This window comes from Cannabis sativa, chromosome 5, assembly GCF_029168945.1.
Source record: "Cannabis sativa cultivar Pink pepper isolate KNU-18-1 chromosome 5, ASM2916894v1, whole genome shotgun sequence".
NCBI classification, from domain to species: Eukaryota; Viridiplantae; Streptophyta; class Magnoliopsida; order Rosales; family Cannabaceae; genus Cannabis; species Cannabis sativa.
The window spans coordinates 16,332,649-16,358,405 of record NC_083605.1 but is presented as its reverse complement, the minus strand read 5'-3'; the positions used below and the strand labels follow the sequence as shown (position 1 = coordinate 16,358,405).

The window sequence follows — 25,757 nt, the reverse complement described above, 5'->3', positions numbered from 1 at the left end:
AGGTATAGATTTTATTTATCTAAGGAAAAGTCTCAACTATTCCAGAAAAGATAAAGCCATGAAAGAATTTCTTATATCAATAGTGAGAGGTCTTAGATATGCTTTTGTATGCCTTAGACCAGACACCTGCTGTTGAGTGTGAGTAATGAGTAGGTATCAGATTAATCCAGGAGAAGAACATTGGAAGACAATCAAGTAAATCTTAAGATTAAGAAGAGGAACTATATGTTAGTCTATAAGGGTGTGTTTAAAACTCTTAGACTACACCATATCAGATTTCAAAATTTGCCTTTGTGCTAGTAAATCTTTCTGATAAGATGGTGGTTACTCTGGGGGTGGAATAGTGATTTTGGAGAAGTGTAAAAACCTATCTGAAATCTCTAGGTCTACCAGAGAGGGACTGAATGTTAAAGCTGCAGGAAAGGTACTTATTCAGTCTAAGGAAAGTTCTATACATCTTTGGCACCATTCCAAATTGCCTTAAACTACTAGTGTTATTTTCCTGATTAACCAAAAGTAGTTGCCAAAGACATAGAATCCAGTATCCCAAGAGAGTGGACATATAGAGAGGAATTTCACATTATCAATGATTTTGTGATTAAAGGAAGAGTAATGGTGGAGAAAAGGTTGTGTTTAATTCAATCTTTCAGATCCTATTACGAGGAGTTTACTACTACTACACTTGATTTGTATATCAAGGTGTTGAGATTATTTGAAACACACTTTTTGTTTTATATTAGTGCAAGTGGGAGTTTGTTGGGTTTTATGCCCTAAATAAAACTCATTTCAATATAATCAGATTTACTTATTAATATAGATCAGAAATAACATTTAATGTTGCATGGTTCACATGATTTATTTCATGATTATATGTACATAATGTATAAATTCATCTGAAACCCTTTTCACATACTTGATCCTGTTTATTGTGCCGTCAACACATTGGAAAGTAAACATGACTATGTGAATAAAGTTTCCTAGATTTATCAGACATAGGGTTTTACTGATATGATAATCTACAACAGAGTTTACTTGCATTTGGAGAAGTGCTATGTTCTTTCCAGAGCATTGGTTAAAGTAAAGCTCAGGTTGGATGCATGGAGTATGCATCGGAAGGGATCGATATTGAACTTTGACTTAGATTTAATTAAACTTACCGTAATATCTATTCAAGTCAATATCGCCTAGTTGATCCTAGATCAAATGATCTTAATCCTGTTATGATTAGGCTCAATCTTGAAAGGCTATTCGTGTTCCTTGAATTGTTAGTTAAGCCTACCTTTTGGTCAGGGTGATACGTACTTTTTGGGAACACGGTAGTGCAATTGAGTGGGAGCGCTATCATAAACATGGAATCTATAGCTTCTATCTGGCGAATAGTAAGCAAAGGATGATCTCCTTCGAGCTTGACCAAACGAACATAAATGGTGGAGTACTCATTTCACATAAGCTGAAATATCATTTATACGGGGTCAAGTGTTTTAAGGAATAAATACATTGTAGGGTGTAACGGTAATTTAATCCCTTTACAGTGTAGATCATTCATATAGAGGATCATTGATCACATTAGGATTATAACAATGGATAACTAATGATGTGTCTATATGGTGGAACATATAGAGCATTCTATATACTGAGAGTGCAATTCTAAGTTCTATGCGTGGATTCAACGAAGAATTAATAAGTTAGTGAATTTTAGTGCTAAATTCTTGATCTACTTATTGGAAGCTCGGTTATATAGACCCATGGTCCCCCCACTAGTTGAGATAATATTGCTTGTAAGACTCATGTAATTGGTTTTGATTAATCAATTATAATTCTCAAATTAGACTATGTCTATTTGTGAATTTTTCACTAAGTAAGGGCGAAATTGTAAAGAAAGAGTTTATAGGGGCATATTTGTTAATTATGATACTTTGTATGGTTCAATTAATAAATATGATAAATGACAATATTATTTAATAATTATTTATAGTTATTAAATAGTTAGAATTGGCATTTAAATGTTTGAATTAGGAAATTGGCATTTTTGAGAAAATCAGATACAAAAGGTGTTAAAATTGTAAAATTGCAAAGCCCAAGGCCCAATCCATTAAAGGCATGGCCGGCCACCTATTGTAGCATTTTAAATTGATTTTTTCATTATTTTAATGCCATATAATTCAAATCTAACCCTAGTGGAATGCTATAAATAGATAGTGAAGGCTTCAGAAAAACACACTTTTTCTTCTCACTTTTTCTATTCAGAAAAACTGAGCCTCTCTCTCTCTCCCTATCTTTAGCAACCACTTCTTCTTTCTTCTTCTTGATAATTTCGAAATCCTTAGTGATTTGAGTAGTGCCCACACACATCAAGTGATACCTCAATCATAGTGAGGAAGATCGTGAAGAAAGATCATCAGCAAAGGAGATTCAGTATCAAGGATTCAGAGAAAGAGATCCAGGTTCAGATATTGATAATGCTCTGCTACAGAAAGGAATCAAGGGCTAGATATCTGAACGGAAGGAGTCATTATATTCCGCTGCACCCAATGTAAGGTTTCTTAAACTTTATATGTGTTTAATTTATCGTTTTAGAAAGTTCATATTTAGGATGTTAATAAACATACTTGTGAGTAGATCTAAGATCCTGGTAAAATAAATTCCAACAACCGGCCTCAGAGGAGATGAGAGAGAGGGGGAAGAAGAAGGGGTCTTGCTTTAAGTGTTTCTAGTGAGACAGAGAGAGGACGGGGGGTAGGACAGAACAGTCAGTAATCTGGGATCGGAGTAGGACCTACTGCGACTAAGAGTGGTTAGGATTAGAGCTAACGTTTCAGCAAAAATAAAAAGTGACGAACAATAAAGGGGCTCATGCGACTTTGGGGTTTATTTGAAGTAAACCTCTATGGCATTGGTTCATAACCGACACTAAAGGATATTATTATTATTTTTATATAAATGTCAGATGAAACTTTGGTTACTAACAACACCATTGACTATTTTTAAAGGTCGGTTCTAAACCGAGACATCAAACTTGGGGTACTCTATATTGTCAGTTTTTAACATTAAGCTAAAGTGCTTTTGGTAGTTGTAGATTTATTAGTGTGATAATGTCATTGTTAATAAATTAATTCATTAAATCAATAGTTAGCAAGATAATTAATTTATTGGAGCACAGAACTACATGTCCACCTGTCCCAAGAGTAGCAACAAAGATAAAGTATTTGATAAAATAAAAAAAATAAAATAAAATAATAATGACTGTTATTTACGAAAAAAGAATAAAATGGTAAATTTATTTTATTTTAAATAAATTATAAAAAAATAATTTTTTTGAGAAAAATAGTTTCTAAAATAATGAAATATATATAAAAAAAATTAGTGATATTTTATAAAGAATTAATTTTGAGAAAATTAATTATTTATACAATTTATATTTTAAGAGAAATAATAGATGGTATAAATAAAAATGAGAAAATAATGTAGTATTGGACTGCTTAAAAGAAAAAGACCACCACAATCAATGTTAGGCAGCGCCCTAGCACAGTCCATGGACTGTGAAGCCCAACCCTAAGTATTGGTGTTACTTGGTCCTTATCAATGTTCTTCTATAAATAGAGGCCCAACCCTAACCCTTCTCTCTCTTTTCCTTTGTGTGTCACCCCTATTGTGAAAAACACATTCATTGTGTTCTTCAATTCACATAAATAATTACACTCTCACGGCTTGAGATACAGAAGTGTAATTGAAAAAGGAAACTACACATCCTCTTTAATGCGTGCAAGAGATATAATCTACAAAAAACAAGTGTTGATAGAAGCTAAATACACGCATAAGAGATAATTTTATATATGTATTAAATTATTTCTCTGTAATATCATGAACAAAATCTTGTTCTATTTATGGTTGTTAAATTTTGTTTTGTTAGATCTGAACAAGATCTTGTTCTAGTTATGGTTGCTTTGTATCGCTCTGCTTCCCCCGGAAGAAGAACATGAAGAACACTAAATTAAAATAACTTTGAATAATGTCGAATACATAAAGACAATTAAAGTAACTTTGAAATTTGAATAATGTAGGATAATTCTCTTAAAGAATCGAAAAAAATAGCACAAAAAAACACATGTGAAGAAGCACACAACACATTGAAGTCAAAATCAAAAAAGAAAAACAGAAGAGGGATCACGACTTGAGAAATTTATTATATAATACAAGCAAATCATGACCAAATTTGGAGTAATAATGATCTCATAATCATACATCGATCATTTTCGATTATTGTAAAAAATACATTTAAAATCAAAATAGTAGTTTTAGAGAACAAATATGTCTTCATCTACAAATTTTGTAAAATATTGATTTATAGATATACAAATGTTATACGAGTGGCAATGCCTTTGATGATTCATTAATTAATGATCAACACCGAATTTCAGGGAGCCCAATGAAGAGTCCTGTCTCCACCTCTGTATTAGTACTATTGCTACTTTTACTCCAGTACCTAACCACTTCTTTCTCTCGAAACATTGACTCTCGCAATAGGTTTTCTCCACTAGTATTCTGTCATACATACAATGCTATTATTAACTACAAATACAAATGCAAACATTAAAAAATGATAAATGATGAATGATCCACACTTCAAATTGTGTGACATTTAACATAGATTACACGTGACATTTTATCTTATGAACTGTTAAGAGTGTATAAATATTAAAACAACCTAAATATGTATACTCATGTGCCCTGAGACCCATCTAATGTACTACGGTGTATTCTGTGAAAGTACATCACGGGACAAAATCGTGTCCCTATATATATCTATGTGTGTGGAGTACCACAATTTTTTTATGTGGTATTGAGGTGCTGCTCGCTCCAGTTTACACGTGCCAAAGTTATATATTTCTCAAAGTTTTTACATAATAGTTTATTGTACTTAGAGAGCAGATATTCATGTCTTCAATAAATTTGAAATAGTTTAGGGTGCTACAAACAAGGTAAGATAATCCAAATAAAATATTGCACTTGAGATAGAAATGGAAGTTCAGACTCCAGATATTTCAAATTTTCTGAAAACGTGTAGAGAATTCTTAACTATAGTAAACATTACCATTCAACAAATAATGGTTAAGTTCTACATGTGTAACCACAACTGTTTCTTAATATAAATATATAGGTTTTGGACACTGTAAAAGGTTGAAGAATATACATAGGATCATAAAACCATTATAATTTTCGAGTATTTGATCCTTATGTATACTGTTTCCGTAAATTCCCTAGAATATAATTTTCTTTTTTTAAAAAAAAAGACTATGTATATATCTTATTTTTTATTTGTCTACGGTTGATCGCTGTTACGGTGGATTCTCTGCATCAACATTTCTCACATACATATATAATATATATAGGTACAAGATTAAGATTTTGTAGCGTGATGTACTTTTACGAAATGTATTCCGTAGTACATTAGATTGGGTCTCAGGTATGTCACCATTTTTTAACTCTAATTACCTTTAGATCAACCTCAGCCCTCAGATTAAATAACTCCCCCATCTAATGGCTGCCGTACATCACGGAATACATTCCGTGAAAGTAATCACGACACAAATCGTATCCCTATATATATAGCATATTTATCCTCAATTTTTATAAAATTAATACTCTATATATGGTCCTAGTTTTCAACTTGTTAAATTACTCGTAATATTGAATGGGAGCTAGCTAGTATTCTTCTGAAATTCTTTACTATTATAATACTGACATGCCTCCACAGAATTTGGATAGACAAGTAATAGTGATTGAAAGAGGTAGAGCGTTCACCTTTTCACGTAACTGCATATTCTCTTGTAAAAGAAGCCTTTCCTGAATTAGCCGAAAAGAAAAGCAATATTAATGACACTGAGTCTCTGAATCTCATCTCAACATATACAATAATTACTTTAAGTAAATTACATTGTCACCTTGGCTTTTAGTTTTTCTATCTGCTCTTGAAACAATTGCTCCTGATAATTAGGCAAGAAATTTTAGCATTAAAAAAAAAAAAAAAATAGCAAAATTATCATATAAGTAAAGTTAAGTACCTTTCTTGCTCTGATGCTGCGTAAGCTTTGTTCTAGTCGGTGCTCAATGTTAAGGAGTTCCTCATGAGAACAAGAGCTTATGTCTTGACCCAGAAACTTCCTATAAATATTTATAATATAAAATCAAAGCTGATTAGAAAATATTTAAGACATTAGTAAAATCTTGACAAAAGCCAAATTATAGGGGAAGAGAAATAGGATGGGCCACATCAAACCGTTTTGAGACTTCAAGGAGTTCAATCTTCTTTGCCATGTCTGCAGTTTCAAGTTTCAATCGCTGTATGTATCAAGATGAATCAACGAATTATGAATTTATAAATAAATCAATAAAATCAAAGAACTTGACTTTTATGTTAGCTAAGGTTGGCATATATATATATAGTTAATGTTCTCAACAAAACCTAACCATGTCAACTAATAAGATATTTAGGTATAAGGTGCATGGCGTTTAGAAACTCGGTTAAGAATGCGCACAAGAAGATAAATATCATGATCAATGTAATCCTTGAGCTTGTGACCCTTAATCAAAACTTATAATTGGGAAAATTACGAAGGAATGGATGAACCAGAAGGATCAAAAGAAGGTGATGGGAATGAAATGAGATAAAAGTAAGATGATGAAGAATCATTCATAAAAGAAGAAAGGTTAGAAATCCTAACCAAAATGCTCATACCATCTTAATGAATAGATTTTTGTAAATGGACGAAATGCAGATCATTAAACCAGAATAAGTTTACTATTTTAGCAAACTAACAATAATACAAAAAAAAAAAACAAAACAAAAATACCAATTGAATCGTAACTCCTATCAATAATTAATGAAACACTCTACATTTGTTGTTAATTTTCTAAGGTTTATAGATTTGTTGTTATTGTTGGAAAATAAAGAGTATTTGGACACTATACTTTAATATGGAAGAGACAACTTTTGTGATTTTTGACAAAATAGTAGAATTGCATCTTTATTTATAGGACTCTATGAACTATTCTAAAAATATTAGTACATGACCAACTTTTATATTTTTCTACATAAGTCTCACTACTAATTAACATAAGTACAGGAGAATTTTAGAAAATTCAAGAGCACTCAAACAAACTTCCAAATACAATTAAACTCTAGAACCTTTAATTAATATAGGAATACTTTAAAAATTCTAGTAACAACAACAAAATTCTAAGAATTAACTATATTAAATCTAGTTTAATATTTTCAACGCCCATCTAAGAAAACATACTTTACATCCATTTGGTGGATCCTCCATCTATTTTGGACAACTAAGAACTTATTAATCTAATAGTTTCAAGACAAGCAACCATAACAAACACCTCATCATAGCCTATGCCTTCTATTTGACTATAATGTTTAATTTGCCTCCAATCTTGTTTTATATTTCTTCACATCACCTTTAGCATTTTTATTTTTCTTCTACACCCACTTTATTCCGATTGGCTTGCATCTTTGTGGAAGAGTAGTTGACTTTAATTTGCTTCCTCGGTCATGCCCTCTTCCTTTTTGACTTTATTGTTGTCTGAATTTTCTTCTTTTAAGTTGAGTTATAGTAATTGCTCCATTTTCTTCGTTTGTTTCTTTTTCTTTTTTTATTTCTCCCCCTAGGCTTGTAAAGAACTCATGAGTTGCTTATTAGTTAAGGATTCAAAATTTTTATTTTCTTCAATGATTGTATCAATGTACTCATAGGTTAGACTCACAGTACAATTTTTTTTTTTCTATAACCTTTACTTCACTAATTTCTTCTTACTTGATTGACAAGATAATTCTTACAACCACAAAAAGCATAATTCCTGATGGTTTAAAATTCGTAATTTTGAAAAACTGTCGCTATTAAAAATTTGTTATTGTTTAAAATTATCGACTATAATTGGGTATTTCCAACGATTTTAAATAGTCTTAAAGAATTCCTGACGGTTTAATACAATAACTTAAAAATTGGGTGAGATTTTATGATGACTATCCCCGATGGTTTTAAACCGTCGGGGATACTCAGTAACAAAACCCACCGATTTTTTCATAAAAACCCCCAAATCAGATCTATCTCATTAATTTTTTATTTAAAATTATATATATATCTCTCTCTCTCTCTCTCTCTCGCTCATCCAATCTCTCTCGTCTTCTCTCTCTCTCTCTCTCTCTCTCTCTCTCTCTCTCTCTCTCTCTCTCTCTCTCTCATTCTCCATCCGCTCTTTCTCATCCCTCTCCTTTAACGGAGCACAATAGCAGCAGCCGCCAGTTAGACGAAGCTACCACCACTCGCACCAGCTGGTCCATCTTGGCATCATTTTCAATTGCACCACCTCGACAGTCGACACTGCCTTCCAATCACACCACATCAATAGTTGGCACCACCACCAGTCACACCATCATCTCGGCACTGCCTCCAACCACTAGTGCAACCACCGTTAATAATTATCATTTCTCTTTGCCTTTTATTTGTATTTATTATGTTATTCTTTGATTTGAGATGTGTATGAGTTTATTATTGTGACTATTTTTTATTTGAGATGTGTAGGATTTTTGGTTTTGCATCCGGTTCGTAGATGTGGTGAATGTTTCGAGAGGAAATCTAGTTTTTTTAATATGACAGTGCAAAATTGTCAGCTATAGTTTTCACTATTGCTGACGAATTTAAACTAACAGTAAAGTTTTTTGCCGACTGTTTTAAATCGTCGCTTATTCTACCTAGTTTTGCGACAGTCGAATAGGTGACGATTATAGAGACCAAAGGCAATACATTAGCCGGCTGTTTAAAATGATCAAGAATTATAATTCACCTCTTTTAGTAGTGGCTCTAGAAAAATAATCAGAAATGGATTCAGTATCTTCCATAAATAAAGTTTCAAACTTACCTCTAAGAGTGTAAAGACGAATCTTTTTCACTTGCTCCACTCCTTTGTTGCAAGTTTGAAGCTTCTCCTACACTTCTTTGGCTGAAGATGCATTCAATATCTTTTCGAACACATTTTCATCCATTGCTTGATAGATTAGGTAGAGAGCTTTCTTGAATCTCTTAAGGCATCTTGTTGAGTTTGGAAAAGAGCAATATCGTCTTGTTTTTTATGATCATTCTCAATAATATCTCACACATCCTAAGCTTCTAGCAATGTTTATTAAGGAATTTTTGAGGCGCGCCTCAAGCTGAGGCATTTGAATAGTGCATCAAAGCGTGCGCCTTGTTGAGGAGAAGTGAGGCGTGAGGCGTAAGAGGTGTGCGCCTCAAATTTTGAAAGTAAAATGGGCTATTTGAGCCCTAAAAAAAGACCTAAATTGCTATTGTAAATTTATTTTTTTGCTGCCTAACTTAAAAGACTTAAAAAACTTTTAAAAAGCCCACTAAAATACTTAAGTGGGCCCAAATAAAACTTAAAAATAAAACCCTTGTTCTATCTTCTTCCTATCTCACAGCAGCTCCCTCTCTTCTTCACAGCAGCACATGCTTATTTCTTCAACCAACGAAAAAAAAGCTTGCTGCCTTCTTCCTTCGAATTGGTGCACTGCCCCTTTATGTGATAGTTTATTTATTCTTAGGTGCTCTAAAAATATTCATTGTATTAATTTTTCAGGCTTATGCCTCATACGCCTCGAGGCTTACGTATCGCCTTACAAAAAAAAAAATGCCTCAAGGCTCATTTGCATTTTTTTTAAACATTGGCTCCTAGTAGCGCCTTCATCTTAAAACTTCAATTGTCATATTTGCTCTTGGTAGCATTGGAACTTAGAAAGGAATATCATTCCTCCACTTGCCATTTTATTACTCAATTAGTGAGATTTTTGACTTGGTACAAAATGACTAGCTTCTATATTTTTCTACATAATTCCCATTACTAACACAAGTGAAGGAGAATTATAGGAAATTCAAAAGTACTCAAACAAACTATACAATAAAATACTAGAAACTTTAGTAAATGTAGGTATACTCTAAAAACTCTAGCAACAACAATAAAATTTTTGGGTGCCTTGGCACCTCCCCTTAATCAAAAAAATATTTTCAAGAGTTATAACATTTTACGCTTGTGTCTCTGTTTATAAGTTGTTTTCTAGAGTTCTTAAAGCTCATCTTGGTCTCTACATGGATAAAGTTGTTCGGTAAGATGGACTAGTCTAATGCTTGATTAAAAAAAAAGGTCTAATTTTCTCTTTCACAATCTCAAATCTTAACGTATATAATTTTTGCATATTCATATAATCTAATCACTACAAAAAATCTTATTTTTAGTCACAATAAAATTTGTCACTAAAGTAAAATAGTTGTGACTAATTTTAAATCATCAGTCATATATTATAGCTTAAAGATCCGTAGCTAAAAGTATTAGTCACAAAAATTAAAATTTGTTGTGACAAAATATATTTTTAGTCACAATACTTTGTTGTGACATAAATTAAGTAGTGACAACTTGTATCTAAATATTATGTTTTAGTCACAAGTAACTTTTTATTATGACTAAAAATCACATTTAATTACAAAAAAATTTTGTTGTGACTTAAAAATGATCACTAAAGGTAGTTATTTTTGGTAGTGAATTACCATACATAGATAATGAAAATAGAAAGAAGAGAATAATGTTGCCTATAGACCAATTCATAGGGGTTTGCATTTAAATACTCATTTATTTTCTCATAAACTCTTAATTTTGAGAAAATTTAAAAAAATATGGGATAATATAAGCCTGAACACATTGAGAATCATCAATAAAGCTCAACAAAATTCATGTAAACGCCAAAAGCAATAGTGTTGAGACGTATGCACCAAAAATAATCATAAATATCAAACCACTATAACAAAATTAGTTAAATTAATTGAAGGCAAAATTGAATGAAGGAATTTTAGGATTAACTAACATTCTTTTCACATTGGAATAAATGAATGCCAACCTCAATTAATTAGAAGGATAAAAAATCTTCAAATTAGTTATATAAACTAGTAAAAATGTAAAATTGTATAAATGAAGTTCAGGGTTAACTAATTTTCTTTTCATATTGGAATAACACTGTATATCATCAAGATGCATAATGGAGTTTCTTACCTGCGTGTGTTGCTCGACTTCCATTTTATTGGTTTGCTCTTGAATTTTTGCATGTTTATGGTATCGTTCGATAATATTCTGCATACTAAAACATATTATAAACAAAAATTTGTGATCAGTACTTAATTTAATTTATGTATATAGATGTAATTCTTACTGGGCAAAGCAACTTAAGACGTACCGTATAGAAATTGTCTATATAAATACATAAAAACAGAATTAAATTCCACCAAGTTTAAAGATGAAAAATCAGAATTGTTTCGTCTCTCGATATATATATGCTATATATGACATTGGGGTTTTTATTAGGATACGGATGATGGCAGAATTAAAGTTTATACTGATTGGTTTTGGTTCAGGACAATAAAAATGAACAGAATGTAAAAAAAGAATCAACTTTCATTCTATTTTTTTTGTTTAATTGTATAATAAATATACTAAATTAATTTTAATGGAATAAATATACCACCATTATAGTGTCTATTTTAATTTAAAATGAAAAATAAATAATTCAAATATAAAATAAAAAACTAGTAAATTTTTTTATCAATTTTTCTCATGTATATTAATTTTTATTCAATTTTATTCTTATTCTAATTCCCGTTCCTACGTTCATTTATAGGATCATATTCTTGTGTTTGGTGGTGTATTCTTAAGAGTCTTAAGAATAATATTGAATGTAGAATAGCATATTATAGGTACTAAGGATGGCTTCTAATAAAAACCAATGGCTAATTAGAGAAAGAGTGTAACAATGTTAACGTATTGAGATATTGTAACATAATCTATCACTACAAAAAATCTTACTTTTAGTCACAACAAAACTTGTGATTAAAAGTGAAAAAGTTGTGACTAAATATAAATTATTGTTCTTATGTTGTGACTAAAAGATCCGTGGCAAAAAGTATTAGTCACAAAAATTAAAATTTGTTGTGACTAAACGTATTTTTAATCACAATACTTGTTGTGACTAAAACTAAATTAGTGACAACTTGTATCTAAAGACTATGTTTTAGTCACAAGTAACATTTTATTGTGACTAAAAGTCACATTTAGTCACAAAAAAAAAAAAATTATATTGTGACTAAAAAATTATATTGTGACTAAAAAATTATCACTAAAAATAGTAATTTTTTGTGGTGTATATATAAATTATTAAAGATGTAACTTGCTAAACAAAAGTTATAAAATATTTTCTTTCAAAAAAAAAAAAATATTTAACCTAGCAAGCATAGGATTCGTATTATCTCCTTAAAACTAATAATTAATTTAAAAAATAATAGCAACCAATAAACATATGATAAAAACATGACATGAAATGAAACTGTTGAACCTCTAAGGAGATTTGAGTTACATTGTCACAAAAATAGCTAGATCTATCTATCAATAAAGTGAATCAATGGGATCAAAGTGTATTTATATAGGAATAAAGTGTTTCCAGTTGGGAACTATGAGAAACATATCAAGTTCATCAAAAGACGTTATTCCTTATAATTACAATGGTTTGAGATACACGTATAAATACATAAATGTTCAAGTGTTGGGCTACAAAAATGTCCATATGGCATTCGGTCAACGATATAGAAATGTAGTGAAAATAGTTTTCTGAGATATTATAAGAAATTAATTGAGTTCAACAGTTCTTGTACAGCTACAAGATTGACTACAATAATGATTGAGTTGTTGACTCTAATTGCTCAAATCATATGACCGAGGAGACGAACAGAAGCTACAAAACGTGATCGAGTACAGAAGTGGTCGTATAGTGGTGACAACCAACAACTCAAGGTTACCAATCGCTCAAATCAGTAAAATAACAATCACGATGAGATTCAATCCAATAGAAGTTTCACTCCAGGATATCTACCATGTACTAGGATGAAGAAAAACTTACTATCAGTGGCGCAACTTACAACATCAAGCCACCATGTTATTTTTGGTCCTCAACATGTCAAGATCTACCAAGATCTTGAAATCTCTGGAACACCGATGATGGAAGGACAATATTTAAAGTCCATCTATGTAATGTTAGTAGAATCAACTTATGTAGGCAAGGCTCGAAATAACGAAACAACAGATTTGTGGCATGCAAAATAAGGACATGTCAGCTATCATAAACTCAAGGTGATGATGAAGAAGTTTATGCTGAAGGGTCTTCCTAAACTCGAGGTGAGAACAGACACCATATATGCTAGCTGCCAATACGATATTAAGGCGCATCAGTAATCCTATGAAGATTCAAAGTTCAAAGCGAAAGCACCATTGGAACTGGTCCATTCTGATGTGTTTGGGCGAGCCAAGCAACCATCAATCAGGGACATGCAATACATGGTTAGATTCATCGACAACTTCTCAAGGTACGTATGGGTTTCCTATATGAAAGAGAAGTCCAAACTTTTTCAATATTTAAAGAGTTCGTGGAAATAGTGGAAGGAGAAGTCGATAAGAAAATCCAATGCCTCCAAATAGAAAACAGTGGCAAATATACCTCAGATGAACTTTTTGAGTATTTTTAAGAATGCCACGTACGCCAACAATTCACATGTGCAGATACTCCACAACAGAATGGAGTAGCGGAGTGAATGAATCGCAACCTTGTAGAGACATGTCGAAGCATGCTACACACAAAGAATGTTGCAGAGAGGTTTGGGCAGAAGGCATGAACACAGTCGCTCATGTTATTTATACTTCCTCGAGAAAATTAAGGTTCATTTCACCTTTTTAGAAACTCTGGGGCTATACACCTGCAGTAAGCAGCTTTTGAGTATTTGGCTGTGTGCTATGTATTAATTTGTGCCAAGCTACTACTTAGCGAATTCGACAAGAAGGCAATACGATGTATCTTTGTGGGATACGACAGTCAATGAAAGGGATGGAAATGTTGTAACCTTACAACTGGAAAGTGTTATACCTCAAGAAATGTGGTATTCGATGAAGCTTCATCATAGTGGTCACTGTAAAAGGAAGCATTACAAGATTCTAAAGAAATGGAAAACAGTTTACAGCAAAAAAATAGGGGAACAAATCGTTGAGTTAAGAGAAAAATGAAGGCAACAAAGACACAACACATTTTTCCTAGCAAACAGGGGTGCATTAAAGAGCAGAACATGATGATGGCCAACAAGAACTTCAGAGATCAACAAGAGTGCAGAAGCCAAATCCCAAATATGCCAATGTTGTTGTAGCTGAAGAACAGAAGTTCAAATAATAGGAGTTATATGAGGAGGCATACTAGTACTCCAAGTGGCTTGAAGCTATGAAAGAAGAAATAACTGCTCTTAAGAAGAATAAGACTTGGGAGCTGGTGCCAAAACTCAAGGAAGTGAAACCCATTTCGTGTCATCAAGGTAAAGACTCGTCCTGACGGTTCAACTGAGAGATACAAGGATCAGTTAGTTGCTCTAGGATTCTCTCAATAGTATGGGCAAGATTATGATGAGACGTTTAACCCACTAGCTAAGATTACAATAGTGCACATTCTGCTAAGACATGCAGCCGGTAAAGACTGGAGGTTATGGAAGATGGATGTGAAGAGCGCCTTTTTACATGGAGAACTAGATCGAGAGATATACATAGAGTAACCAAGAAGATTTGAGGATAAAGCTCATCTAGACTATGTTTATAAACTGAAAAATGCACTCTATAGATTGAAGCAAGTTTCGAGAGAATGGTATGACAAGATTGCTGAATTCTTAGTAGAGAGCATTTACGTCATGACACACAGATTGAAGCTTATTCGTCAAAGTAAGAAAAGAAAAGATCATAGTTATTCTAGTATATGTCGATGATCTCATCATTACTGGCAATGATGAAGCAGAGATTCAGCAAACAAAGGAGAACTTGTAAGTTTACTTTCAAATGAAGGAGCTTGGAGAATTAAAGCACTTCTTTCTATGTCAACAAAAGTATATTAAAGATTTACTGCAAAGATTTGGAATACTCGAGTGCAAGCCCATCTTAACACCAATGGAAGCTAAAGCCAAGTTATATGCTCATGCTGGGAAGGACTTGCAAGATGGAGCAATGTATCAACAACTTGTAGGTAGTCTAATCTACCTTACATTGACTTGACCAGATATTTCATATGAAGTTGGATAGTGAGCCAATATATGCAACAACCAAAGAAACTATATTTAGAAGTAGTACGACAAATACTGAGATACGTGAAAGATACTATTAACTATGGTCTCTTCTATAAGAAAGGTGATGAGGTTAAAATTATTGGCTACTGCAATGCTAATTATGCTAGAGATCATGATACTTGCCAATTAATAACTAGTTATGTATTCATGTTTGGATCTATAGTAATATCTTGGTGTAGCAAAAGGTAATTTACAATGTTGTTATCAACCACAGAAGCAGAATATAGAGCAGCAGCAATGGCAGCTCAAGAGAGTATATGGCTGATGCAACTAATGAAGGATTTGCACCACTTTACAGATTATGCAGTGCAACTTCATTGTGATAATCATTGTTATTCGTCTAGCGAAAAATCTAGTATTTCATGTACGACCAAAGCATGTGGAGGTGCATGATTATTTTCTCAGAGAGAAAGTACATCAAGAAGATATGGAGATGCACCAAATAAAGAGCAAAGACCAGGTAGCAGACTTGTTCACTAAAGGACTCGACATTTCAAGATTTTTAAAGTCAAGAGAACAACTCAATATGAAAAGGTGTTGAGGGGGAGTGTTGAAAGTCAACACCTACTTTGAACATTCTAGAAACTTTAAAAAATGTTGAGATAAATTAAGTGCTATCTAGCACTTGGGCCTTAGACATAAGCCCAAAAAAATTGCTAGAAAACTCTAGCAAATTTAATTCATCACCACTGACCAACACCATCTATATACACGAACCTTGAATCCTTTGTGGTGAGTGCACAAAACAAGTGAAGTCCTAGTGTATGGTGTGTTGCTTATATACAAGTGCATATTCTAAAGTGCCCCAAAATAAAATTCCAAAGTGTGAGTTGTATATGTGTGTAGTAAGGTTGTCAAGTGGTAAAATAAAAGTGAGTGCTTGGTGCATTGTAGTCTAGTAAAAGTATTCAAGTCTTAGCGTAATTACTTTTGAAATAATAAAAGTAATTATGTTCTTCACGTGTTGTCGTGTTCAACACTCTTCACCTGTTGTCGTGTTCAACACTTTTGTGGTTCAAGAATAATGTCGATGAGTCCTTACATATAAATACACCCAAAGAGTAAAAGAGAGAGAACAGTCACTGCCAAATTAATAGTATATTGGATTGTCTAGAGTGAGGATAGAGTAAATACCTCTAAAGGAATATAATAAAAGAGGTGAGAAAGTGATTTTAATGTGGAGAATTTTAGTTGGTTGTATCCCGTGTAAGAGAGAACCAAGCTCTAGATTATCAAATATACACATTATTATTATATTCTTCATTTTTCTTTACTCTTCTAGATAACTAATCAACGGAAGAAACCCCTATTGAATTGGTATGGGAGTAGATGTTGTAAATTGATATCGGTCCTAAGAAGATACGCAATTGGAAGTTTGGAAAGAACACTTCAAAGCTTTACAATTATAACTTCATCGGGAAATATCTAAAGTCAAATTTTATTACCAGGAACTCAAAGAGCGGGAAATACTAAAATCAATTGTTCAGTGAATGCCAATGATAAAGAAAAAAGATGGATTATCGCCAGTGACGATCTCCAACTAAGGGTTGTAGATGGAGATGCCTCATTGGCACTAGTGTCTTTGTCGGTAGAGATTCAATGGGCTTAACATTCTCCAATAAACACTACAAGAAATGTCACTTTAACCAACACATTTTTGTGCTGGTAAAAGTTTGGTATTGCGCTGGTAAAATAGAATTTACTTTTGATGTATTGGCAAAAGAGGTTAGCAAATCAACGTTGGTATTAGAAATTTTGCTAGCACAAAATAAAAAAGCGCTGGCAAAAATGACTTTTTCCAACACGTAAATGCACTGGTAAAAGTTAGATTTTAGCCACTGTAAATGTGCGCTGGTAAACTTTGACCTTTTTGCCAGCGCAGTTTGCGAAATGCGCTGGTAAAAGTTACTTTTACCAAAGCAGTAGCAAACTGTACTTGTAAAAGTGACATTAATTTCTTGTAGTGAAATAAATCATACTTTTACTTCTATACTTAGTTTCAAGGCTGAGACTCCTAACTACCTCTAAAAGAATTACCATTGTTCTCCAGTGAAAATCATGATAGATGGAACTTTTAGGTTGAACATTAGTTTTTATTAACCCAAACGATTGAGACTCTCATGCTCGAGTCTGCTATGATTGGACTAGAAGGGAAAGCATTAACTTCATTTTAATGGGTAAACAAATGAACCAATAACATCATAGGCAAAAAATTCTATAGTTTATGCAAATGATCCTTTTGAGATATTGAGCATTGCTAGTCAAGTCACTTCCAACGGAGCATATGTTCGTTCATCAAGAAAACAAGGTGAAGAACTATTGAATCAAATGGGAGGTGTTGGCTTCGTGAGTCGCTAATGGCCCTGTTTAGCTTAGTTAAGCTCTTTTTTAACTTTTAGAATTAAAAAAATAGTTTAAGTGTGTTTGGATAAAGTCTTTTTTTTTAATTTAAAAGTCATTTTTGAAGAAGCTATGACTTTTAGCTTCTTCCAAAAAGACTTTTGAGAAACTATTTTTAAAATTAAAATAATTTATATAATTCTTAATTTACTCACAAAAGATCTTTTTTAATGATATCCAAATATTTTAAAAAGTAGTTTTTATTAAAAAAAATATTTATATAATAATTATCAAAACGGTAAAAAATAAAATAAAGCTTATACTTATCTTATACTTCTAGATATGAACAAAAGTAAAAGCTTAATCAAACAGGGCCAATATGCCCGAGCACATGTCAGAGGGTAGTTTTGTAAAAGGATTAAAAGAGGTCATAAGGTGGACCTACATAAAGCCCAGGGAGGACTTAAGCCCTTCCTCAATTTTTAAAACAGATTATATAAAATTAGAGGTAGAAATATTATATAATTTTTAGATAGTATAATTGGTGTAAGTGTTCATTCTTTACTTGGTAGTTATGGTTTTGAATATAATTCACTCAACTCTATCTTCTATTTTTATTTATATATATAAATATACTTTTTTGGAAAAAAAAATACAAAATATTGAGATAAAGTATTCAAACTACAAATAATTTTCTGTAGGAAAAAAGCTTATTATATAATAAATTATTTTAAATTATATTTGATCTATAATTAATATATACAAGTTTCAATATAAAAAATTAAATAAAAAAAGAATTATAGAATCTCATATTATTATTTAGATGCTAAAATTTGTTCTAATCTATATAATAACTTCATTTAAAAAAAAATTATTAACCCGCACTAAAATTATATCCTGGGTGGGTCTGTCACTAAAGTGGGGATCTTCACATCCTTCAACTTGTGGGCTTGGCTCCCACAATAGACATTTTCTCTCATATTCTCTTATTTATTACGTGTTGTCGTAACATATGATATAAAAATCCCTATAAAAGTTTGGCTAATAATTTTACGTACCTATGGAGAATCAATATGATTGTATGTAAGCAATAAATAAAATTATTGGCAACTCAGAGATGACATGAACAAACTATGCGAATATGAGGTTGAGGCAACAACTCTCACTGCAATCTTGCTTATTAGTTAGGGAGATAAAGTGTTGAGAGAAAATTGAAGGAGAAGGCACTCATGAATTGTGGAACAATTGTTAGCTTCCATTTACATGAAAAAATCCTTGTTGTAACAAGCTACATTTAAAAAAGAAATTATACACTTTAAATGGATGGCACAAAAGAGTTTTGCAAGCATCTCGATGACTTCAACAAAATTCTCTTTGATTGAAATAACATTGGTGTATAATTAACTTGAGGATGACTATTAAAAAATTATCTTTGGTGAAAATTTTTTAATCACAACATAATTTTTTGTGACTAAATATGATTTTTAGTCACAACAAAAATTACTTGTGGCTTGTCACTAATTTAGTTTAGTCACAAAAAGTATTATGACTAAAAATACATTTAGCCACAACAATTTATGTTTTTTATGATTAATATCTTTAGTGATAGACCTTTTAGTCAGATATATGAATGATGATTTATATTAATTAGTCACAATTTTTTAATTTTTAGTCACAAATTTTATTGTGACTAAAAGTAAAAAAATTTATAGTACCAAACTATTAACTTATATAGGTGTAATAACATTTTCTTTCTAAACAATGAAAATTGTGTATAAGCTTTTTGTGGACATAATACTTCTGAAAAATATACATTAGTAATGTCTATACTACACTAAATTTGAAATAGGTTCAGAGGAAATCAAATAATAAACTTGAATCAAGCTGATTTAGAAAGACATTTATGGCGTTAACGTTGTGAAAAATTAATGAGTGATTATATACATAAACATATATATATTCTGTCCCTACTTTCATATCCATCTATTTACTTTTATATCTTGTCAAAATACTAACACAATGATTATTAGACCTCATTAAACCATCTCACCATTACAATAAGTTGAGAAATTAAGAGATAAAAGAAAAGGATAATCCCATTTTAAAAGTTCGATTATAAAAGACAACTTTGATTATGTCTTAATAATGGGATCAGCTAGAGCTACTAACTAGCTAGAAACCTAATGCTGCATACGCATAACTGACGCAAGCCAAGCCAATTTTCTTGCTCCAAAAAATATATTGGAATGATGAAATCTAAATATATGCATACAGTTATTAATAAATGGCTATACAAAAATAAACACATGCATGGAAGCAAGCACATTTAGTGGTGTGTAGTCATATTTATGTCACATGTATAAGAGATTCATGGTTAAAGCCACCATAAATTATTATTAATGTAATCATAATTAATGTATGCGAGAAATTGAGCTTTCTATAAGATTTTTAAGTTCATGTAATGTCCATTGAATGTTTGTTATAGAATTCAGTTCTTGACTAGATTAACGATATTATTAAATGAAAACAAGTTTGATTAAAAGCGAGGTAATTAATCAATGATATTGATCAGTGTAGTCACATTAACTAGAGTTCTATTATTAATTGTAAGTTTTTTTCCTTTTGTTTCTTACAGAAGAATTTTATTTGTTGTATATATTAATATAGTTATGTTTTAAAAGAACTTTTATATAATATGATAATCGTATACAGTTAGTTTTTTAATTACTGTTTTATTGGAAGATGTCAACTATATCTACAATATCACCCTAAAAAAAACTATGTCTACAATATCAAACTAATTTTAATGATCATTGACACGAGAGCATAGTTTTAAAAGTTAGTTGAGGCATATGCTGTTGTTGCTATTGAGGATGGAAAAATTATATTTAAAATGTATTATTGATATCTAATTTAAGCTGATGTGAGAATAGGAAATTGATATATTAAATATTTTAATATTGATATGAGAAATTATTATGAATATTGTCATTAATCAATATCAATAATTTTATGAAATATTTTGCCACTTATGTTCACATTAGTATTCCAACTCATATAAATCAATAAAAAGAGGCTTCTCCTTTCATTCAAAACACACTAAATAAGAATACTCAAAAACTCCCTAGTCTTCTTATTTATTGTCTTTTTCGTAGTCTTAAGGATATAGGATGAATGTATTATTCGAGTTTTATATCTAAAATAGTAAAAGTGGTGTATTCATCTACAAGTTAGTCATTATATCTCAGAAAGTGATTGCTCACATATCCTCTAACAGGTAAAAAGGGAACAAATCTACTTTAAAAAAAAAGTGTGTTTTACTTGCCTCAACTTTCCTTTCAATTTATAACTTTGTATCTCATTATTCTATAATTATGTTTATGTTCTTCAATCTATGTTGTTATATTTGCTTGTTTATCTTGTCCATTCTCTATATGCTAGCTAACATATGCCATGTACACCTCAAACAAATGAGGTGCATGTCAGGCCAATGAGCTCTAAACCTCAGCTTTTGGCTTTGTTTTGTGTGATCGGACTGTTATTTTTGTGGGCTCACTTGGTCTTATTTTCAGAGCTACTTTACTCCTTACTAAGAATATGCCTTGTAAATATAAACGGCAAGATAAATGAAACCTTAAAAACCACAAACAATTGAGGCATCATCTCTTCAGCCTCTAAGTAACAAAATCGTGACAGACTCACACTTACTATCATCCTTACCAGGTTTATGCCTTCTTTATATGTTTAGACTTTTACCTCCTAATCCTCACAGACTCACTATTAATTAAGATTTTTCGTTTAAATTTAACTTTTTATGAACCTAGTTTATCATTTTAAGACTTAACTAGTAATTTTTATGATTTTTTTTGGTTTTGTTATAGAATTATGACATGTGTTATTTGTTATGAATTTTATGAGTTTCATGATATTTTGAGAAATTTGTGCCTCGAAGCTTATGCCTCTCGCAGGGCTAAGGAAAACGCCTTGGTACTCCTTTTTGCTTTTAAAAACTTGCATGAGACAATAAAAATTTTAAACTCATGAAGACACAAATAAAGCATAATAGAGTTATAATATCGTACATAAAATATAATTTTCAATCGTAAAATTAATTTTAATTAGATAAATACTATTAACATATAAGTAAGATTTATATTTTTCTATATATATTATGACAATGACAATATAGAAAATTCCTTTCCAAAAAACAAACTACATAAAATTTATATTAAGTATATCTCTTTGAGTATTGCTATTGGGTACCAGTAATGCCTAGCACCCTCAAGACGTGTCCCCTTGTGATTGGTTAGTGATACTCCCTAATAGCTATTATATTAAACTACATGAGACCCGATACTTAATTAGACCAATAGCGATATTGACACGTAAGAGGGTGCTTGACATTACTAGTGCATAGCTTTTAGCATTTCTCTATCTCTTTAGTGACTGGCACACATTTGGTGATTAAGAGACTCAATATCTAGAGATCAAATTCCAACTTTGGTCTCCCCATTTCCCAACCCCTCACCCATGTTCTAGACCAACCTATTATCATTACCTGTGTCTCTCTTTCATAAATATCCAAAATTACTTCTTGTTTTTATAATATAATATTGCTATTGGATACGTGGTGTTCATCATTTTTTATATAGGTGGCAATTTATGATTAGTTTGTAATATTTCCTAAAAACTATTTTTTTTAAGTTATATAAGATCTATACTTAATTACACAAATAACAGTATATTACTGACAAAAATATTAAGCATAAGTAGTACTTTTTAACATTTCAACGATTTTAAAGAAGTTAAGGGACTTAATTCTTTAGGATCGAAAACCTTAACGACAAATTCAACATTATTTCACACTTCCAAAACATTATTAATTCGGTAATAAAAACAAGTACGCTTTCTATATAAATATTTATGTATATATATCATGCCTAACTAAAGAGACTATTTTTTTAAAATATATATTATATGTATCTACTTTAAAATTTATGTAAGGGTTATCATTTGTCCACATTAACACCTCTTAAAATCCATTTAGTAATAAGAATGAACTACACGTACCTCATTTCTACATATGGTTAAATAACTTGCAGACTTGTTACTGTAGCTAATTTATGTTTGGATTTATCATGGGTTCGGAAGAAAATACTGAAAGATACTCGAGATGTTTAAGTCTAATATTAGCAATTTAACAAACAACACAATTTTGAAGGTTTTCTTATTATCTTTGATCAAAAGAGCTGCATAAAATCTCAATTATATAAGAAAGAGAAAAAGAAGTTCCATAAAATCTAAGTGAATATCCCATATATATATATATATAAGAAAAGATAAACATATATGCATATATATAATAGAATATGTATCTTGTTTTCATACAAAAATTGTATTTGTTCAAAAAAATACAACATATACTAATATAGAAATTTTAAATTTTGTTGATATCATTATTACTATATCTTGATATCCCTTTTGGCCTTTGTGATGATGGAACTTCTATCTAAGTTGTCAATTTATTAATTATGCAGAAGGTACTACTTTGTGTTATCTTTGTAAAAAATATTGTACTATACGGTAGCTGGTAATTAAAAAAAAGAATACACAAACTAAAAAGAAGAAGAAAAGAAAAATAATAAGTGAAATTATAAGTGTACTATAATACAATAGCAATAAAGAGAAACACGGTGGATTTGACGATATTTATTAATATTATTATTATTATTATTATATTAAATATAAAATCAAACCAAAAGCAGCTATAAGGTACAAAAGATAGAACAGCTAGTTATCCCCAGCTGGTACTCGAGGATATATGGAATCAAGTTGAAGATTATACACATAAGATTACTTTATATATCTTGAGATCTTTTTTGCTGCTGCTATGTATTTTTTACTGGCTTATTATTTGATCCTAATTGATCGTGAATTAGCTAGAGACCAAAAGTGATCAAATATTAGGTATGAGTAAGATAAAGATTAGTCTATACTGATACTTTTGTACTAAATGTGTCAACACCTAAACAAAATTACTCAGTCTTATTAGAGATACATAATTAATATATACAATCATCATAAACTAAAGCAATCAGTACAAACACATCCCGTACCTTTAATTGTAAGCGAACTAAAATTAAACTTTATATATATTAAAACAAACAATACACATATGAACAAAAAGGGGGAAAATCTCAGATCAAAGCATTTTTATTAAACAGAAATTTTATAGATAATGAAAGAAAAACTTACTCGGTAGTTGAGAACTCATAGAGTCTGCCTTTTTGAGAAAAAATGATGAGACCAAGTTGGACATCGCAAAGAACAGCAAGCTCCTGAGCTTTCTTCAACAACCCACTTCGACGTTTCGAGAATGTCACTTGTCTGCTGGTTGCATTCTCGATCCGTTTCATTTGGATTTTCCCTCTCACCATGATCTGCCATGCCAATATCAAGTAATAATTAATGATCAGATTTTTCAATATACTCAAAATGCTATGATTTTTTTTTAAAGTCATATAACGAAACTATCAACTCAATAGCTCTGTACAAATACACGTACGGTCGAAAATCTGAAATGGGAGAAAGATCAAGCGTAACAACCAAAATATCTTATCTCATCCACAACGAATTTTACTCAAAAGAGTTTCCATTATTAGGAATAAAAACACAGATGGGTTTGACTACCCAAAACCCACTACGCCAAATCTGTCGAAAAAAATTCCACAAATGATAGATCCCAAAAAACTCTACTGGACAGGTATGAGAACTATAGATATATATAGAAAGGGTACAAAGATGGAAAATTAGAAGATTTGACAAAAACCCTAGAAACTTTCAGGAAGTGAATGTAAGGAAGAAAATTATTATATGGTATGTAGACATATATGGGAATGTACAAAGTAAGCGTATAAATATGTCTATTCTAAACCACAAAACTTCTATTTTGGATTCCTTATTCATCCACTTCTCCCTCGTTTCCATTATTGTCCTCTGTCTATCTTTTTCAAGGTCTTACCCACCCAAAAAGAGGAATACAATTTAATATAAATAAATGAAATAAATATGGACCTACCAATAAAAGAAAAAAATATATATACATATAATGAGAGCTCTTAAATTAAAGCGCATTAACTACCTTGATTTAGTAAATTAAACTGAGAAAAACATAGTTTACTTGGAAGAAAGACAAATGGAGTGAAAAAAATAATTAAAAAAATATGTTTTAAGATATTTATTAAAATAATTATATAATGTTAAACCTTATTATTCGTAAAAGGATAAAGGAAACCAAAAATGTGGAGAATAAGTTGTGTAAGATGGCAACTTCATCGTACAATGACTTGCGTGAAAGGCCAATGAGTCAGTGACAACACATCAGTGTGTGTCAGCAGAAAATCATCACTTGCACCAATCACAAACGACCGTGTCACATGGCTCTCTTGTGTGGGGAGTCCACTGCTGTACTATCCCCTATTATTTAATTATTGTATTACTCTTAAAAGCATTTAATATTTTTACATTTATTATTGTGGAAATATAATAGAGAATGGTGGAGAGACAATTCAAATTTCTTATTATTTGAACACTTACGTTTTTTTTTGCCATTTTCGGGGTATAATTCCCTCTTTGTCATTATAATGTCTTATTTATTTAGGTGTCGTTTGTTAACACTTTTATTTTCTAATTTTTTAATCAGAAAATGAAAGTAAATTTTTTTTTTTAAAAAAAATTATTTTTGAAAAACAAAAATGCGTTCTGTAACCACTTTTGTTTTTAAATTTTGAAAACAGAAAACAAAAGTGTGTTTAGTAAAATTTATTTTCATTTTTATTTTTTGATTTTATTTACGTCGGGTCTAAATTCGTAGTTGGATTCGGGTTCAAATCAGAAGTCGGGTTCAGCGCCAGGGCCGTGAGGGAGATTTGGGTCCGGGTCTGATCGAAGTCCAATATATTGATTAAGAGAAAAAAAACTGTTTAAAAAAAATATTGAAAGTGTTTTTTTTTTGTTATTAAAATTTTGATTCTCAATTAAAAAATTTAAAAGTGAAAACAGTTTTATAGAACATGTTTTTGAAAAAATATTTTTACTTTTTTTAATTTTAAAAATGCAAAACTGATTAAAAAAAGTGTTAGCAAACGACACCTTAATTTAAAAAAATCAACT

At 30.9% G+C, this 25,757-nt stretch overlaps 1 protein-coding gene across 2 annotated transcripts; it reads right to left on the bottom strand.

Moving 5' to 3' along the window:
- Nucleotides 1-4,171: 4,171 nt before the first annotated feature.
- Nucleotides 4,172-24,658, bottom strand: LOC115717309 (MADS-box protein AGL42). 2 transcript variants are annotated; one of them, XM_030646279.2, is made up of 8 exons: nt 24,151-24,658; nt 23,841-24,025; nt 11,104-11,188; nt 6,278-6,339; nt 6,063-6,162; nt 5,943-5,984; nt 5,803-5,844; nt 4,172-4,542 (listed from the first exon to the last, which is right to left on the bottom strand). In XM_030646279.2, the coding sequence occupies exons 2-8, from the start codon at nt 24,020-24,022 to the stop codon at nt 4,402-4,404; spliced, it is 654 nt and encodes a 217-aa protein (XP_030502139.1). In that variant the 5' UTR covers nt 24,023-24,025; nt 24,151-24,658; the 3' UTR covers nt 4,172-4,401. The 2 variants fall into 2 exon arrangements, with proteins under 2 accessions (XP_030502139.1, XP_060971452.1); XM_061115469.1 differs by lacking the exon at nt 5,803-5,844 and having other exon boundaries at nt 4,172-4,569; nt 5,921-5,984.
- Nucleotides 24,659-25,757: the final 1,099 nt, after the last annotated feature.